Genomic DNA, 15,420 nt, shown 5'->3' on the forward strand with positions numbered 1-15,420 from the left:
TAAGGTAAATAACTCTATAATCAGGCACTGGGTAACCTGCTTACGTGCTGGTGCACTTAGATTGAGTAATTCTTGAGCTTGATTGGAGAGAAATGTCGAGCACATAAACGTGCAATCATTATTCAGTTATAGCATTTTGCATGCAAATTTTCTGCTTAATGAAATTGAAATATTTTAAAAATTGCCGTCATCCTAAAGCCACTGAGTGGAGGTGAGAAGTCCTGCACTGCATTAATCGAGTATTAACTGAATCTTGAGTCTGGTGGTCTTTCTTGCTGACAGTTTTTTGTCCCTCTCTCTCCTTTGTGCAGAGATGACTGCCAAAGAAGGTCTGCTGCTGTGGTGCCAGAGAAAGACGGCCCCCTACAAGAACGTCAACGTCCAGAACTTCCACCTCAGGCAAGATTATTTCTGCATCTGTTGATGCTTATTTGCTTTCATTGCTTATTTATATTGTTTAAAAGAGAGGAGGGAAAAGAGATAAGAAAGTGTATTGGAAGTGCTCGCAGGAACAGTTCTTCTTCGGTATGGTAGGAACACAATAGAATTATTTTTGGGGTATTGCGACTGTCACCCAGTGCCCTGGTCACGTGTCATACTTAGTTTCTTTTCACCTCTGATAGTGTGAGAAACGTTACACAGTGCCAACACTAAGAGTGCTGTTGTCTTCCCGTTACAGCTGGAAGGATGGTTTGGCTTTCTGCGCCCTCATCCACAGACATCGTCCCGACCTCCTTGACTACGGAAAGCTGAAGAAGGTCAGTCCACTGACATCTGCATTAGCTATGTTCTACGAGAGCTGCCAATTTCACTTCATACCTAATAGCACAGGGCAAACAGGGAATTGACACAAGGCACCACCTTCGAACGTCTTAGAAGTTGGCACCTTTTGTCGTCACTGTTTGTCCTTCTTGTGTCCCCGTTCACCCTGTGCTATTCTGTCGGATATGAAGATCATGTACCAAAAGCTCAGCTTTCAACTTTGTTGAAGTATGTTCCTGTGCTTTCGAAGATAGATCAAGTTTTGCAACTGACGCCATGTTTCCTCGCCTGTGCAGGAGAACCCATTGGACAACCTGAACCTGGCTTTCGACGTTGCTGAGAAGCACCTGAACATTCCCAGGATGTTGGACGCTGAAGGTGAGGACAGGCTACCTTGTCGCAAAAGATGCATAGTAGCTTGAAATGAAACTTGCACTTAACATACCTCGAGAGAATTAAGGTTTAATCATTTTGGCAAATTCTGCGTGTGGCACTGGACAGTGACTGTGTTAGTGATGGAAGTCTTCGACATCTTTCGGTTAATTTTTGTTCATGCCATTTCCCTGCTTTCCAGCAGGCTGCTGCATATCTGAGCCTTTGACTGTAAAAACAGACATAGAAGTAGTAATGGCACCCAAGTCACATTGATTGAGGTTCCTTCACTTAGCATCATACATTACTTTATATGCAGGTCAGATATTGTGTTGTTTAAATGGAAGCTTCTGTATTTGTAGAGTGCTCTTCGACATCTTGCAGACACACTGGAAATAATTGCTTTAAAAAATAGTACCGTAAAGCATCAACCCGGCCAGACTTCTAAGACAAGGTCTGTCAGGCTGAACAATCCGTTAAGCTGAATCTGACTGTATTGAATACTTATACCCGTGTTACACAGGCAAGTTAACCGCAGTTACGACCAACCATGGTTCACTGCGTTGAACCATGGTTAGCGCCAACCACGGTTCGCCGATGTTACACAGCGCATAGAGTTTCCTAAAATGACCTAGAGGGAACTCTGGCGCTGCGATCGTTCAGCCACCATGGGAATGATGGGTAGTACACGGATTTGCCTAGTCTTCGTGCTTGTGGGCTTCGAACGCACTTGTGGCTTTGTTTATTGCTATGTTTTGGTTTTCTTTCGGATAAAAGAATGGATCGTTGTGAACTTCGTGACCAGACTTGAATCGGTGAGCCTAACGAAGTTAAAGTGGTGAAGTGAAACTGCTGATTTTTGCTGAACTTCGTTTTGCGACAAAGCGGATGCAGGCGACGCGGAGCCAAATGGAGCCGAAAGAACAAAGTTTAGACAAATCCGTGTACTACCCATGATTCCCATGCTGGCTGAAGCGCGATGCATTGCAGCTCCCATAGACACTAGTGCCAGAGTTCCCTCTAGTAAGTATTGTAGGAAACTCTATGACACGGCGCACAAGCGTCCTCGGTTAAAGCGGACTTGCTTAGGCGTGAATGGCTCTGCGTCTGGCGGCAGCCCAGCGTTCAACTCGGCTGTTGTTGCCGCGTCCACTTTCGCATCCCTTGAGGTGCTCCGTAGATGACGCAAATTGTTCGTGTAGGCCAATTCGTTCGTTTTTCACGAACGCTCGCGGCGTACACGCGTCCTCCATGGAGGCCGCCAAGCTCGGTTTGGTAAAACCGCGGTTTGGTAAAACCGCAGTTTGCGGCATAACCGCGGTTTCGCATACCGTGTAACATAAGCCAACCGCGGTTACGCGTGACCGCGGTTACACTAACCGAGGTTCAGGCTGTCTGTGTAACAAGGGTATTAGATTGTAAGTGAACACAGTGATGTTGCAGCTGGCAGCATCTTGAAGTTCAGCTGTAAATGTAAGGTACAGTGTGGTCTATTCTTAATGGGAACAAAAAAAGTGGCTGACACGGTGCCGTTTGTCTGAGGAGAACAGTGCCATGTTGTGCGCCACAGACAACATGTTGTGTCATGAGCAGCTGTGCATTTGCGAAGTTGCCGTAGCGTTACATTGTGGTGTCAAACGGTGTGAGGTGACATTGCGTCCATTCCCTCGTACCCTCCTCTAGACATGGTGTACACAGCCAAGCCAGACGAAAGGGCTGTGATGACATACGTGTCATGTTACTACCACGCCTTCCAGGGGGCGCAGCAGGTAATGGCAATGGCAGTGAGTGTGTGGCGTGCAAGGTTTGCAGTATGAGAGTGCAGGCTTTATTATGCGGAGACCCTGTTTTCCCCACTTTAATGACTAACTCATGAGTCACGGTTTGACTTAATTAAAACTTCCTCCCAATTACCATTGCCTGAGGTTTTTTTTGCAGTATTGTTGCAGTGGACTTACCTTCCTTTGTTTGCTGTGTTTTACCTGTAACTTCCTGTTTGGCGTGCGTGTGTTATTTTTGCTGTGGATAACATTCCCCGGATTGCCGAGTCATCGATAGGGTACCTATATGCCAGAGAGTGAAGGTATTCATTCTTTCGAGGGACCATGACGCAAGGTGTTATACCTCATTCCAGGCAGGGGCGTAGCCAAAGGGGGGGGGGGGGGGGGGTTCAAACTCTCCCCGAAATTTTTCAATTTTGCATGTGTATATATACACGCACACATACAAACACACGCACGAACATACATAAAGTATGGTTGAACCCGCCCCCCCCCCCACCGAAAAACATTTCTGGCTACGCCCCTGGTTCCAGCAGATAATCATTTGTTGTTGTGTACAGGGGCAGTGTAGAACAAAGCAGCAAAAGTGTGCAGCAATTCAGATCTCAATTAATCCATTAAAAAGCAAACACACTTGCACATGAGAAGTATGATATCATGCAATGTTCAATGGTTGCATTTTGAAAATTGTTTGTAATCACGTTCGCAAACTCTGCACAACTCTACACTATGCAATTATGTGCAGAGTGTGAAACTGGACATAGGACTGTCCATATGTACACTTCTGTGTTGTGCAAATCATAGAGTACCAGCTAGCCCAACACAACACACCAACATGCTGCCTTGTGTATTAGCGCTGTAACTATTGAGACAAACGTGGACACACACAAGGCAGCGCTTCTTACATTACACCAAGGCATGACAGATAAGGCGTAAGAATGCAAGAACTAAAGCGCTAAATGTTTAACAGAAGCAAGCAAGACAAAGAGATAGACAGTAGACCAACATAACATGTTTGTAGACTTCAGAATCAATGTAAGACTTGACACTTTCTTGCAGTCATGGTTTTTCCAGAAACATAGGCGCGCGAGTGCCTGATGCCTAGATCCTGCGCGCATGCGATCCTGCCCAAACTAATTGCGTATTGCTCGATGGTTCCGTTTGTTTTCTTCACCCGTTCCTCCGAACCTCGCCAATGCCCCAATTTTGCCCCTTGCTGCCTGGTGTGCTGTGCGCGTGCGTGGGCAGACATGAACAGCACGGCCATGCCCGACGAGCGGGCCATCATGACCTACGTGTCATCCTATTACCACACCTTCGCCGGAGCGCAGCAGGTAAAGACACCCTTCAAACTCTCTGTCAGCTTATTTCGCTGGTGTACTGAAGTAAACCTCGATATAACGAACCCGGATATAACGAATTATCGGTTATAACGAAGTAAGTGAAGAATAGCCTTGGTAATTGACAAAGTGGTTCGAATATACGCTTATAATAAATTTTCGGATATATCGAAGTTATTTTCGTGTCAAATGAGACTTTGTTATTATGAGATTTGAGTTTACATGTTAAGCTAGCCATGTAAGGTAGTACGCTGATATAAGGCATGCAGAATCAGTACGTAGCAATCGGAAGCAGTGAAAATGAGCCATTAGGAGTTTATAGTCGTTAAAGTGGAACAAGCTGACTGTTGTTTGTCGGACAGCTTATGTATATTGTGATGGCAACTAAATCTATAGCTGAATTAGCAGTAACTGTCAACAAATGAAGGGATTGTTGCATAGGGCAAAAGCAGTAATCGCAGTCTTGGACGTACATCATGTCGTCATGTCGTGTCAGTAAGTCTTCAGTTGCCGACAGACACATGTCCATGAACGTGTAAATCAAGTAGCGATTTCTTTGCTCAAGCTAGTTAGGGAAAATTGAAATTGAAATTGAAGCATGCATGGAAGAGTATTATTGGAATGGGTGCATTGGTTGTGATAGAATTTCACCTTCTTTCTTGGTTCTCATGCTAGAAAAGCTTTTCCAGGTGGAATTGCATTGAATTTTAATTGCAACAGTGTTACGAAAGACCGAGAAATCAGCTGTTCGAATGGTTTGAGAAGACATTGCCACTGTACGCACATGTCAGCATAACACTGACTAATGGTTAAAAAAAGTACAGTGCAGTTTAGGTGGTATATACAGAGACGTAAATGTGTACATGTGCATATGCATGTGAGTAGTTTACAACAAATGCGTCTTTCGAAATTACGTAACTCCGGTGCAGCTTACAGCTTTGCCATGCTGTTGCATGTCTCTTGGAATCTCCGTGCATTTCATGAGGAAGCATATGTTCTTGGTTGTGTGCATGAAAAGTTTTGATGAACCAATTTTGAACCTTGCTTGCTGAGATTTGTTTATAGTGACCATATGTGGCATTAGAACTCTACTGGGAGAGCTTATTGCTGTACAGCCTGAAAGTTGTACTTTGTGAAGCACTACTTTAAGCACAAAACATGATGCAGTGACTTTGAGGTGGTTGATTTCATTGTAATTACGTAGTCAATTAACACGGTACAGTGTAGTGTCTCTTGAAAGCTTAAGTTTTCTAATGGTAGGATCAGCATTCTTGATCTAGTGATTAGGCTTAGCTTTTCGAGTGCTCGCCAGAAAGAAAGCCATGAGTTTTTTTTTATTTCGGACCCGGCATTGCACTTCCAGCTAGTGACTGTTTTATTCCTTTTGCAGTACTTCATAAGTTGTTCCTTAAATATCAAAATAAAAATGGAAAGGATCCCGTAGCACAGACATTGCTTACACCAAAAGTGTAGAGTGGCTTTACTGAAAAAGAGAAAGGTAGTGCACACTTTAAAACTCCGTATGCCATCCGCATGTTTTTGTAAATGCGTATACTATCCGCATGTTTTTACAACTCCGTATGCTATCCGTAATTTCATACGGAGCCTGTATCATTCCCACTCGAATAGCGAGATGTGGTTTCAGTTCCCGCTAGTTTATTTTTAGTTTCGACTTCTATTTTCCTCTTTGTTGTTATTTCTACATTTCGAAGATTTAAAAAGGATTAGTAAGGAAATGCTGTCATCGGCCTGTCTATTGCACAAGACTACAAAAGAAACACAGATGGATTGTTTTTGAACAAAAAAAAAACAACCCCTACTGTCGAAGAAAATGGATTAAATGTGCCCGATATATTCTATGGTATTCTCATATCCTGGCATAACTTCTTTGTCACTGAGGATAAGATAAAACCCCTCGACATGCTAAATTATTCTCATTTAGGCAAATGCAGGGCACTACAAGGCTGCGTTAAAAACCTCTTCGTGCCGATAACTGCCTAGATGGTGCATACTTCGCACAATCTAGGGCAGTTTGAGAGTTTAAACCATCTTTGAGAGTTGAAATTCTTGACTATAATCTGTCGTTTTGCTTCCAGGCTGAGACCGCCGCAAACCGCATCTGTAAGGTGCTCAAGGTCAACCAGGAGAATGAGCGGCTCATGGAAGAGTATGAGCGGCTGGCCAGCGATGTGAGTCAAAACCTCTTTAGTTTGTATCTGGGGCTCTTAGAAGGGATTTCAAAGAGACAATATAAAGAGAAAGGTAATTTCTATTCAATTAGTAGATTGCCCTTACATAATACCGAAAGCATCACCCTTGCCATCAGAAGACGCTTGGCAAGCCAGAAAATGTGCACAGGGGAAATACAGGTGGCGCCACCACCCTTGAAGTTTCTACACCGCCATGTCATGACATCATGAATTTTGGTGGTGTCTGCTAGGGCCTAGATAATTCTTTATCCCTTTCAGACGCCACCTGTGATTAACTGTTTGTGTATGCGTCAGATTTACAAAACATTATTTCAAGGCACTGGATATTCTATTGCAACAAAAATAATCTCATAATAGGTTTATTTACACATTTTATTGTTATTAATATTCATTAAGTTTTAATTAAACATCTATTCTGAAGTCATTTACGCTATTTTTTTGCATAAATAGAATCAAATTTCAGGCTAGAAATATAGTGCAAATTCATTTTCGGTTATGTTCATTTTCAGCAAAGAAAAATTATCCTTTTGATGTGGTTTGCGGAAAAGCAGCACGTCGAATGACTCGTTGAACTTGGTAGTGCCTTCAGCAAAGTGATCATTTGCAACAGTACACTGCAAAATTAAGTTTAATGAACACACGTCTATTAGGCAGTAGTTTCAATTCATTCGAAACACAATGTATTTTGCTCTTTCTTAGCCACTAACTGACGCAACTAGCAAAACTAATGGTGTACACAATTGTGTACAAAGCGTCTCAAAGGGTTGTAGGTAAAATGAATTACATTGTGTTCTGAGAGAGTCAGAGGTTTACGTAGCAAGTTCTGGGAAATTTTATGGGGCCATTGTGGCCAAAATACAATATATGACATTAAAACTGTCGTGTTACAGTGACATCCGGTTGCCAAGGTTTTGGCAAGAAATTCAAACGTTGACCTTCAGTTTTGTCTCCTGTTCTTGTAACAAACCTGTGATCGCAGAACTAATGACAATAGCATTCTCAGCATATACTTTGTCAGGCCAAATTGATGTAGCGTTGCGCTTTAATGTGCCTTTATTAAAACTCTGGTGGAATGCAGCTTCTGGACTGGATCCGACGGACCACGCCATGGCTGGAAAACCGCACGACTGACAACACCCTGCCAGGCGTGCAGAAGAAGCTGGAGGAGTTCCGCGCCTACCGGCGCACGCACAAGCCTCCGCGGGTGGAGCAGAAGGCCAAGCTCGAGACCAACTTCAACACGCTGCAGACCAAGCTGCGGCTGAGCAACCGACCGGCCTACCTGCCCTCCGAGGGCAAGATGGTCTCGGACATCGCCAGCGCATGGAAGGGCCTCGAGACGGCCGAGAAGGGATTCGAGGAGTGGCTCCTGTCTGAGATGATGCGGTCAGTGTGCTGTGTGTCTCGTAGTAGACCCTGCCTTCCGTGTGTTTACTTATAAATGCAAAAGAGACAAGCAGTGGTCAGTGTAGTGGTTTACCCTCTGTTGGCTCTGCCTTCCACTACATACATTTGAAGCACTGTGTTAATGACGTGACTGTTTTGCATTTATGGCTTTATAACTGATAATACATTTCATCCTTATTTGTTATATCGAGGTATCGCTGTAAGTACTGACAAAGAACAACACAACACAAGCACCGATATCCCGACTGAAAGTTTATCAGTACTTATTTCGTTTGTTTCCTTCACCCCCATCTCTTGGAACTCGTTCCAACATGAGCCTGACGTGATCGTATCAACATCTCATCCCGCAGACTGGAGCGCCTCGACCACCTGGCTCAGAAGTTCAAGCACAAGGCCGACATCCACGAGGAGTGGACACGTGGCAAGGAGGAGATGCTGCAGAGCCAGGACTTCCGCCAGTGCCGCCTCAACGAGGTCAAGGCCCTCAAGAAGAAGCACGAGGCCTTCGAGAGCGACCTCGCCGCTCACCAGGACCGCGTCGAGCAGATCGCCGCCATCGCGCAGGTGAGCGACTCATTGAAGGCGAGCGAACTTTCGTCCAGACGTGCCATGGCTTTGAAGGCACGTTGATGATTCGGTTGGGGCATAGAAGTGTAGGCATGAGCGCTCCTTTAGCTGAGCTGTTAGGCACTGGTCTCTAGGAAATTAATGTTTCACAAAGCAATGCTTGCAAGTCATCAAACTTCAGAAGTCTGTTGATTCAGTCGTCTGTCACTATCAGCGGAGATGACGTAAAGCCATAGCCTCAACTGTAGAGTGAGAGAAAGTTTGGGCACTGTTTGTTTTGAAAGCATGTCGACATAATCGGGGACATCAGACATTAACCTTGGGTACTGTTTAGGCAGGAGGCACCAGTCTAAGAAATTAAGCATTTGGAGAGCGATGTGCACAAGTAAAAATGACTGTATGAAATAAGAAATTAGTTACTGAAGACTGATCATTGTTCCACTAGCCAGCATTTAGAGAGGAGGCACCAGCCCTTGCTGAATTGTCTCAAAAATGAGCCCTTCTTGACCATCTTGGCGCGTCTTGAGCACACAGAGATGTCACGGCATGTCCTTGTCTCCGTAAATGTCTCGAGTCAAACTGTTTGTCTTGTCGCATCGAGTCGACTGAGAAAAATCGCACCTGCTGTCTGCGTAAAAATCGCAGGAGTTGAACGCCCTGGGCTACCACGACGCGGCGACAGTGAACGCGCGCTGCCAGCGCATCTGCGACCAGTGGGACCGGCTGGGCACGCTGACGCAGAAGCGGCGCAGCGCCCTCGAGGAGGCCGAGCGAGTGCTCGAGAAGATCGACCACCTGCACCTGGAGTTTGCCAAGAGGGTGGCACCCTTCAACAACTGGCTGGACGGGGCGCGCGAGGACCTCGTCGACATGTTCATCGTCCACACCATGGAGGAGATTCAGGTGAGACATTGCCGCGCACAATGACGCAGAATGAGTACGGCTGAGCTCTGTAGCGTATGAAGTGTCATGCCATTTTGCCCTGTGAAATTTGGGCTGTTATGGATTAAGCTCGTAATGAATATCAAAATCGGAATGTTTTTATTTTCCAACAAAATTGTAGGCAGTCCTGCAGGTGAAATGCTGTGGCAAACAGCTTGAATGTACCTGAAGTCGCTTACATGGCATATCTCCTGTTGACGTACAACGTAAAAAAACACTCCTCTTTTGATGTATATAATCACAATTTCATCCACTTTAATTCATTCTGCTTTATGTCATAATTACAGTAGACTCTCTGCAAACGGAAATCTCTGACGCGGCATTGCTGTTAAAAGAGTCCTGACACAAAAATTTTCGTCCCGCGTTTTTTTGCTGCAATGTGTTGATGGGGGCCTGTTAGTCATAACACGGCACATCGTTTGCTGCAGCGCGCGACATATAATTAATTACAAGCTCCTCATTACCGTCACAGCCTCAGTTTCGGTTTGACAGAGCTCCAAAAACGACAAGCCGCCGGGTGCAACTATCACCACCTAGCGAGTGAAATGCTCGGTCACGTGAGCACACAGAACAGTGACGCATTTCCGCGCGGTCTGTCGTCGTCGGGCTCATCGTCGTCTGATGGCGACGATTTTCTTGCGGCGGGGATGGAAGGAATTTTCGACGTGGCGAATCACTTCAGGTTTGACCCGCAGGCGAGGAGCGATTCGTCGGGAAGCGCGTCAAAACAGAAATGGCAGCTACGACGTCATCATAACTTGTACCGGCTGCAACGGTTACGTAGGGAAGTAGGGGGGGTCACCTCGGGTCACCTCCGAGGGTGTCAATGCACCAGGTGCAGCCTATAATGCTGGATCGCGCTTTCGAACTTCAAAATTCATATAAAATACCTTCCAAGCTTTTTTCGCTGTCGATATTTTGCAGATGGTACACGCATCTACACGGGAATCGATCCAGCAGGCTATCTCGGCCGCGAAATTTTGTGTCAGTACCCCTTTAAAATGGTAGATGATGGGATATAAAGGGCTGTTATGGCCAGAACAATGATCCAGGATGCATGAAAATTGGATGAGGTTATGCATCAGTAATGGCAGAATCCATAAACATTTCCAAAAATCGATTTTTGTAGGGCATGTTTTTGTCCCAAAAAGCAGCTTCCCCTGTTAACTCGTTCCTCGCTGTTTTCGTGCAGGGCCTGATGGACGCCCACGAGCAGTTCAAGCAGACCCTGGGCGAGGCCGACAAGGAGCACAAGGCCATCATCGGGCTGGCACAAGAGGTGCAGGCCATCGCCAGTCAGTACCAGGTGCCCGGCGGTGTTGAGAACCCCTACACCACTCTCACCTCTCAGGTCGGTGTCCCGCCTTCTGTGACTGCTTTACGTAGAGTCGCGCTCTTTGTGAGCTGCAGCATGGTGTCCATCGTTGAAGTGGCACCAACACTGTGCAGTGACACTGGCATTAAACAAGTCCATGAACTGAAGACTGTTCTGATTACCGGTAATTTGTAGACCAATTAAACATTTGCAGTGTCACTGTGCGGGCTCAGGTCCTGTTTGACCGTGGGCGTTGCGTCGGAGCTCATGCTCCGTGCATCTGTACTAGTGTAAGCTTCCAGTGTTTTAACTTGACAGCGTTAATGAGCTCGTTTCACAGAAATTCCGGTGTCAGGCCTCTGTGTCATTGGTTGTGAGTGAAAAATCAGCATTTTCTGTGGGTGAACATTTGAGATAGATGCAAATAAGTAAATAATAAAAATGTTTGATCCAGGTGAGAATCGAACCCAGGCCTTCTGCGTGGCAAGCAAGCAAGTGTTCTACCACGGAGCCACATCCAGTGCTTGAAACTGATTTGTAAAAAAACGCTATAATGATGTCATGTAGTGCGTGGAGTCTCCTTAACGCATGTAATATTGCGTGGCAGAATTGCAGAAACACACCAGGCATCAAAACAAGTGAATGTGGAACGAGTGGGTGGTTTAAAGCTGCCCACCATTACAAAGTGTGCAGCTGCGCAAGAGTGCACGTGGCACCTTAGGGACGCGTAGTGGGTACTTCGCAAATTTGCAAAAGGAAGAATTGTGGCGTAATGGGTACTTAGCAATTGTATATCCAGTAGACATTCTAGGTTAGTTGGAAACGGCCGATGGTACGCGCACAAACGTTTCTTTACTTGTGGCACGGTAAAGGCGATGCGCACGGGGCCCAATATGCTATCACGTTCTGCTCTTGAAGGTGAAGCTCAAGCGTCAACCAATTTTTTAATTATTACATCATCCTCTTGTAACCTTTAGTGGAGTTAAGTAAACCAAGCCTAAACAATTTCCTCTGGTGCATCGTAGTTAGTTTGTTGCTCTGTTTTTCCTGCGTGTGTGTGCTTTATTGTGTTAATTTTAATAGTTCTGCTTTGTGGACAAGCTGAAAATTGCGTACTTGTAGATTAAGCAACAAATTGCTCATTGCGGAGGTGGGCGCCTGTCGACACGTAACGATGATCGTGGCTACTGAACGTGAATTTCAAACTAGCTGTGCAATAGCTCACCACAAAGATGCATGTATGGGTGAAATTATCAAGGTGAATACTGTAATCGTCGAAGTTTTGCAATCTGTGGAGTTCTTGCAGGGTTGCGTGCTATGGTGTTCTTGGCTAAAACACCACAGTATGAACCAGTGGAACATAATTGCAGATTTAGTTGAACTGATTGTCAAGGAATTCGTGTTGAACTTTCATCAAGTGAAAAGACTGTCACGCTGAGTGGTGTTTTCTGTCCTGTCGCAGGTGATCACGGGCAAGTGGTCCGAGGTAAAGCAGCTGGTGCCCAAGAGGGACCAAGTCCTCCAGGCTGAGCTCATGAGGCAACAATGTATCCTTTTTTCTGCACTGCAGCAAAGTGTCAAAGTCAAATTCCTATGTGTATATATTCGATACTCGGAGATTACCTGTGTATAGACAAAATATGCGTAGGTCAAAATCATGTGTCAGGCCAGAGGTGGTGGTGTTGGACCCTATATGGGTACTAGATAGTAGCACAATGTGTGACCATCGGGGTCCTATGTTGGGAAGGTATTGTGCTTGTTTTGTGCATCACTGGGTTCCCTTCCTTGCTGTCCTTCCTTGCTTTTAGAAAACCCAGCACAGTTGTAATAAATACAAAACACTCCTCTCTTGTGTCCTACCGTAGTCAAGATGTTGGGTACCTTTGGGTTGTTTATAATTAATCAATCAATCAATCAATCAGTCAGTCAGTCAGTCAGTCAGTCAGTCAGTCAGTCAGTCAGTCAGTCAGTCAGTCAGTCAGTCAGTCAGTCAGTCAATCAGTCAATCAATCAATCAAATAATAAACTTTGCACAGTGGTCCTTCATATAATCGCAAGTGTGCCCTCGTATCCACAGCACCTTCCTTGACTAACTCTCAGCGAATGAGCGCCTGCGCCGCAAGTTCGCCGAGAAGGCCAATGTTGTCGGTCCCTGGATCGAGAGGCAGATGGATGCCGTGGCGGCTCTTGGCATGGGAATGCAGGTGAGCACAAAGGTCGAAGCAAAGACATTGCAAAGTAGAGCCTTTGAACCTTCATTCAAGGCAACAGAAAAACAATCTAAAATAACATTTAGCTAAGTCGTTGTCATCGGAAGCAGCCTGAGCACTTTGAGTTCAGTGCAAAGGCCTCTCCCGTGTTTCTCCAATCAATCCCACCCTGTGCTTGCTACGGCCACATTATCCCTGCAAACTTCTTAATCTCATCTGCCCACCGAACTTTCTGCCTCCCGCTGGTGCACTTGCTTTTTCTTGGAATCCAGTCTGTAATTAATTTGCTCGTAGCATAGCGCAAAAACAGACAAGGACACCAGCTGAAGTACCAAACAGACACATAGCACTTCTGTCTGTCTGGTACTTCACCTTGTGTCCTCGTCTATTTTTGTGCTATGCTATGAGCCATTTACGAAGAGCCAACAAGTCCAAATTGGTAACCCCAGTCTGTTATTATTAATGGCCAATGGTTATCTTGCTTTCTCGCTACATGCGCTGCCCATTTCTTCTTGATTTAGACTACGGTGTCCTTAACACACGTTTGTTCCCTGACCCACTCTGCACTCTTCTTGTTCCTTAGTGTTACACCTATTGTTATCTTTTCGATTGCTTGTCCGCTATGTAAAGGGGCCCTGCGACACTTTTTGAGCATGGTCAGAAAATGCTGCCGATCGGTAGTCGAGGCTCCTGAGAACGTTTGAGCCGAACATTATAGCACAGCACATGACCTGAAGTTTACAATTCTCAAAGTCTGCTAGAAATCGCTCCTTCTTCTCTCCAAAAATGATGCCATAAACCCAAATGACCGTGCCATAAGCCCAAACTCCATGGCCATTCGCTGATTTGAGCATCATGAGCTGCATACTAGTTACCGCAGCCGCTGCAAGATGCCATGACGTACCCCCATGCACACGCGCGATCACACAGTTAGTCACGCATTTGAAGAAAAAAAAGAAATGTGCTCAGGGTCACAATGCTTGCTGACGAACAAGCGTAGCTTTTTGCCCCCTGTCATATTCCACCCCTGTGTAGCTTTCAGCTGCTAGCTGGTATGAAAGGAGAGAGAAAGCACTTGAAGCATTCGACAAATCCCTGTAACTCCTCTGGTACTTGACGGATTCTCAAAACTTTTTGCAGCCAGTCGATTCGTGAGGACATTAAACTCCTTTAACGAAGCCCTCTGATGATTACTTGGAAAGAGTGTTGCAGGGCCCCTTTAAGTTGAACCCTAAGTTTAACCAACTGAACGGATGGAAATAGAAAAGGCTGCATGCATGTCCGTGATCTGCAGGGTTCGCTGGAGGAGCAGCTGAAGAGGCTGCAGCAGTACGAACAGGCGGCAGCTCAGTACAGGCCGCACCTGGAGGAGTTGGAGCGCACCCACCAGGAGGTGCAAGAGGCGATGATCTTCGAGAACCGGTACACCCACTACACAATGGAGACGCTGCGCGTCGGCTGGGAGCAGCTGATGACCTCCATCCACCGCAACATCAACGAGGTCGAGAACCAGATCCTGACGCGCGACTCCAAGGGCATCACCCAGGAGCAGCTCAACGAGTTCCGCATGTCCTTCAACCACTTCGACAAGAACCGCACGGGGCGGCTCACGCCGGACGAGTTCAAGTCGTGCCTCGTCAGCCTCGGCTACAGCATCCGCAACGACCGCCAGGTGGGGTCGTGTCTCCTTTTTTTTTTCTTTTCTGAAACTTTTTTTTATTAGTGATAGCAAGTGCTGATTCGTAGAGCATTTCAGCATCTCTAGCGCACAAGACAAGGACTGAGTGACAACCGACGCAGACAGTGCCTGACTTCATCGGTTGTCACTCGGTCCTTGTCTTGTGTTAATTGTGCGCTAGATGCTGAAATGGAATACCAACATGCCCAAATTTATGCGACTTCAGGTCCGTAGAGCTTTTTGTCTCTAGCCTATGCATCATATGCACCTCCGAGATGCGTAACCACAAAAAGTTCACTCTATGCGTCATATGTGCCTCCGAGATGCGTAACCGCAAGAAGTTTGCTCTGTGTGTCATATGTGCCTAGAAGGTGTGTTACTGCAAGGAGTTTACTCTATGAGTCATACGCACCTCCGAGATATGTAGCCGCGAGGAGTTGGTGTCATATGGCAGTGAAAATTTTTCATTTGGATGCAGCTTCACGGTGATATGGGTTGCCACAAAGCTGCATTGAGTGGCAAAACTTGCATATTGAATTGCACGTCAGTCTCACACAATCTTTCATTTCTCGACCTCTTCATGATTCCAGAATTCGTTCACAAATACTTGTACCGTATTTTCCGGTGTATAAGTCGCACCTTTGTATAAGACGCACCCCCTACTTTTTACGACTTTCGAAAGAAAAAATGATATATAAGACGCACCTTTGTATAAGACGCATCTATTTTTAACTCAGTCGACATGATAAAACACAATGACCCACGCAGAGTACATTGATTGCGAAATGCGTAGTCACGCACGGCACTGAATATCTGTAAGCAGCAGTTTTATTAAG

The 15,420-nt window shown here is 45.7% G+C and overlaps 1 protein-coding gene across 2 annotated transcripts in view; it reads left to right on the forward strand.

Moving 5' to 3' along the window:
- The window catches only part of LOC119374128 (alpha-actinin), a 98,271-nt gene that overhangs the window by 78,902 nt on the left and 3,949 nt on the right, over positions 1-15,420 (forward strand). The window contains exons 3-14 of one of the 2 annotated variants that reach the window (XM_037644193.2): positions 312-399; positions 680-758; positions 1,059-1,140; positions 4,164-4,249; positions 6,352-6,444; positions 7,544-7,851; positions 8,223-8,436; positions 9,085-9,342; positions 10,574-10,732; positions 12,159-12,243; positions 12,797-12,900; positions 14,201-14,578. In XM_037644193.2, coding sequence (XP_037500121.1) covers positions 312-399; positions 680-758; positions 1,059-1,140; positions 4,164-4,249; positions 6,352-6,444; positions 7,544-7,851; positions 8,223-8,436; positions 9,085-9,342; positions 10,574-10,732; positions 12,159-12,243; positions 12,797-12,900; positions 14,201-14,578 — 1,934 coding nt within the window. Of the gene's footprint in view, positions 1-311; positions 400-679; positions 759-1,058; positions 1,141-2,817; positions 2,904-4,163; positions 4,250-6,351; positions 6,445-7,543; positions 7,852-8,222; positions 8,437-9,084; positions 9,343-10,573; positions 10,733-12,158; positions 12,244-12,796; positions 12,901-14,200; positions 14,579-15,420 lie in introns of both variants that reach the window. The other variant, XM_037644194.2, reaches the window with a different exon arrangement.

This window comes from Rhipicephalus sanguineus, chromosome 11 (genome assembly GCF_013339695.2).
Source record: "Rhipicephalus sanguineus isolate Rsan-2018 chromosome 11, BIME_Rsan_1.4, whole genome shotgun sequence".
Taxonomy (NCBI): domain Eukaryota; kingdom Metazoa; phylum Arthropoda; class Arachnida; order Ixodida; family Ixodidae; genus Rhipicephalus; species Rhipicephalus sanguineus.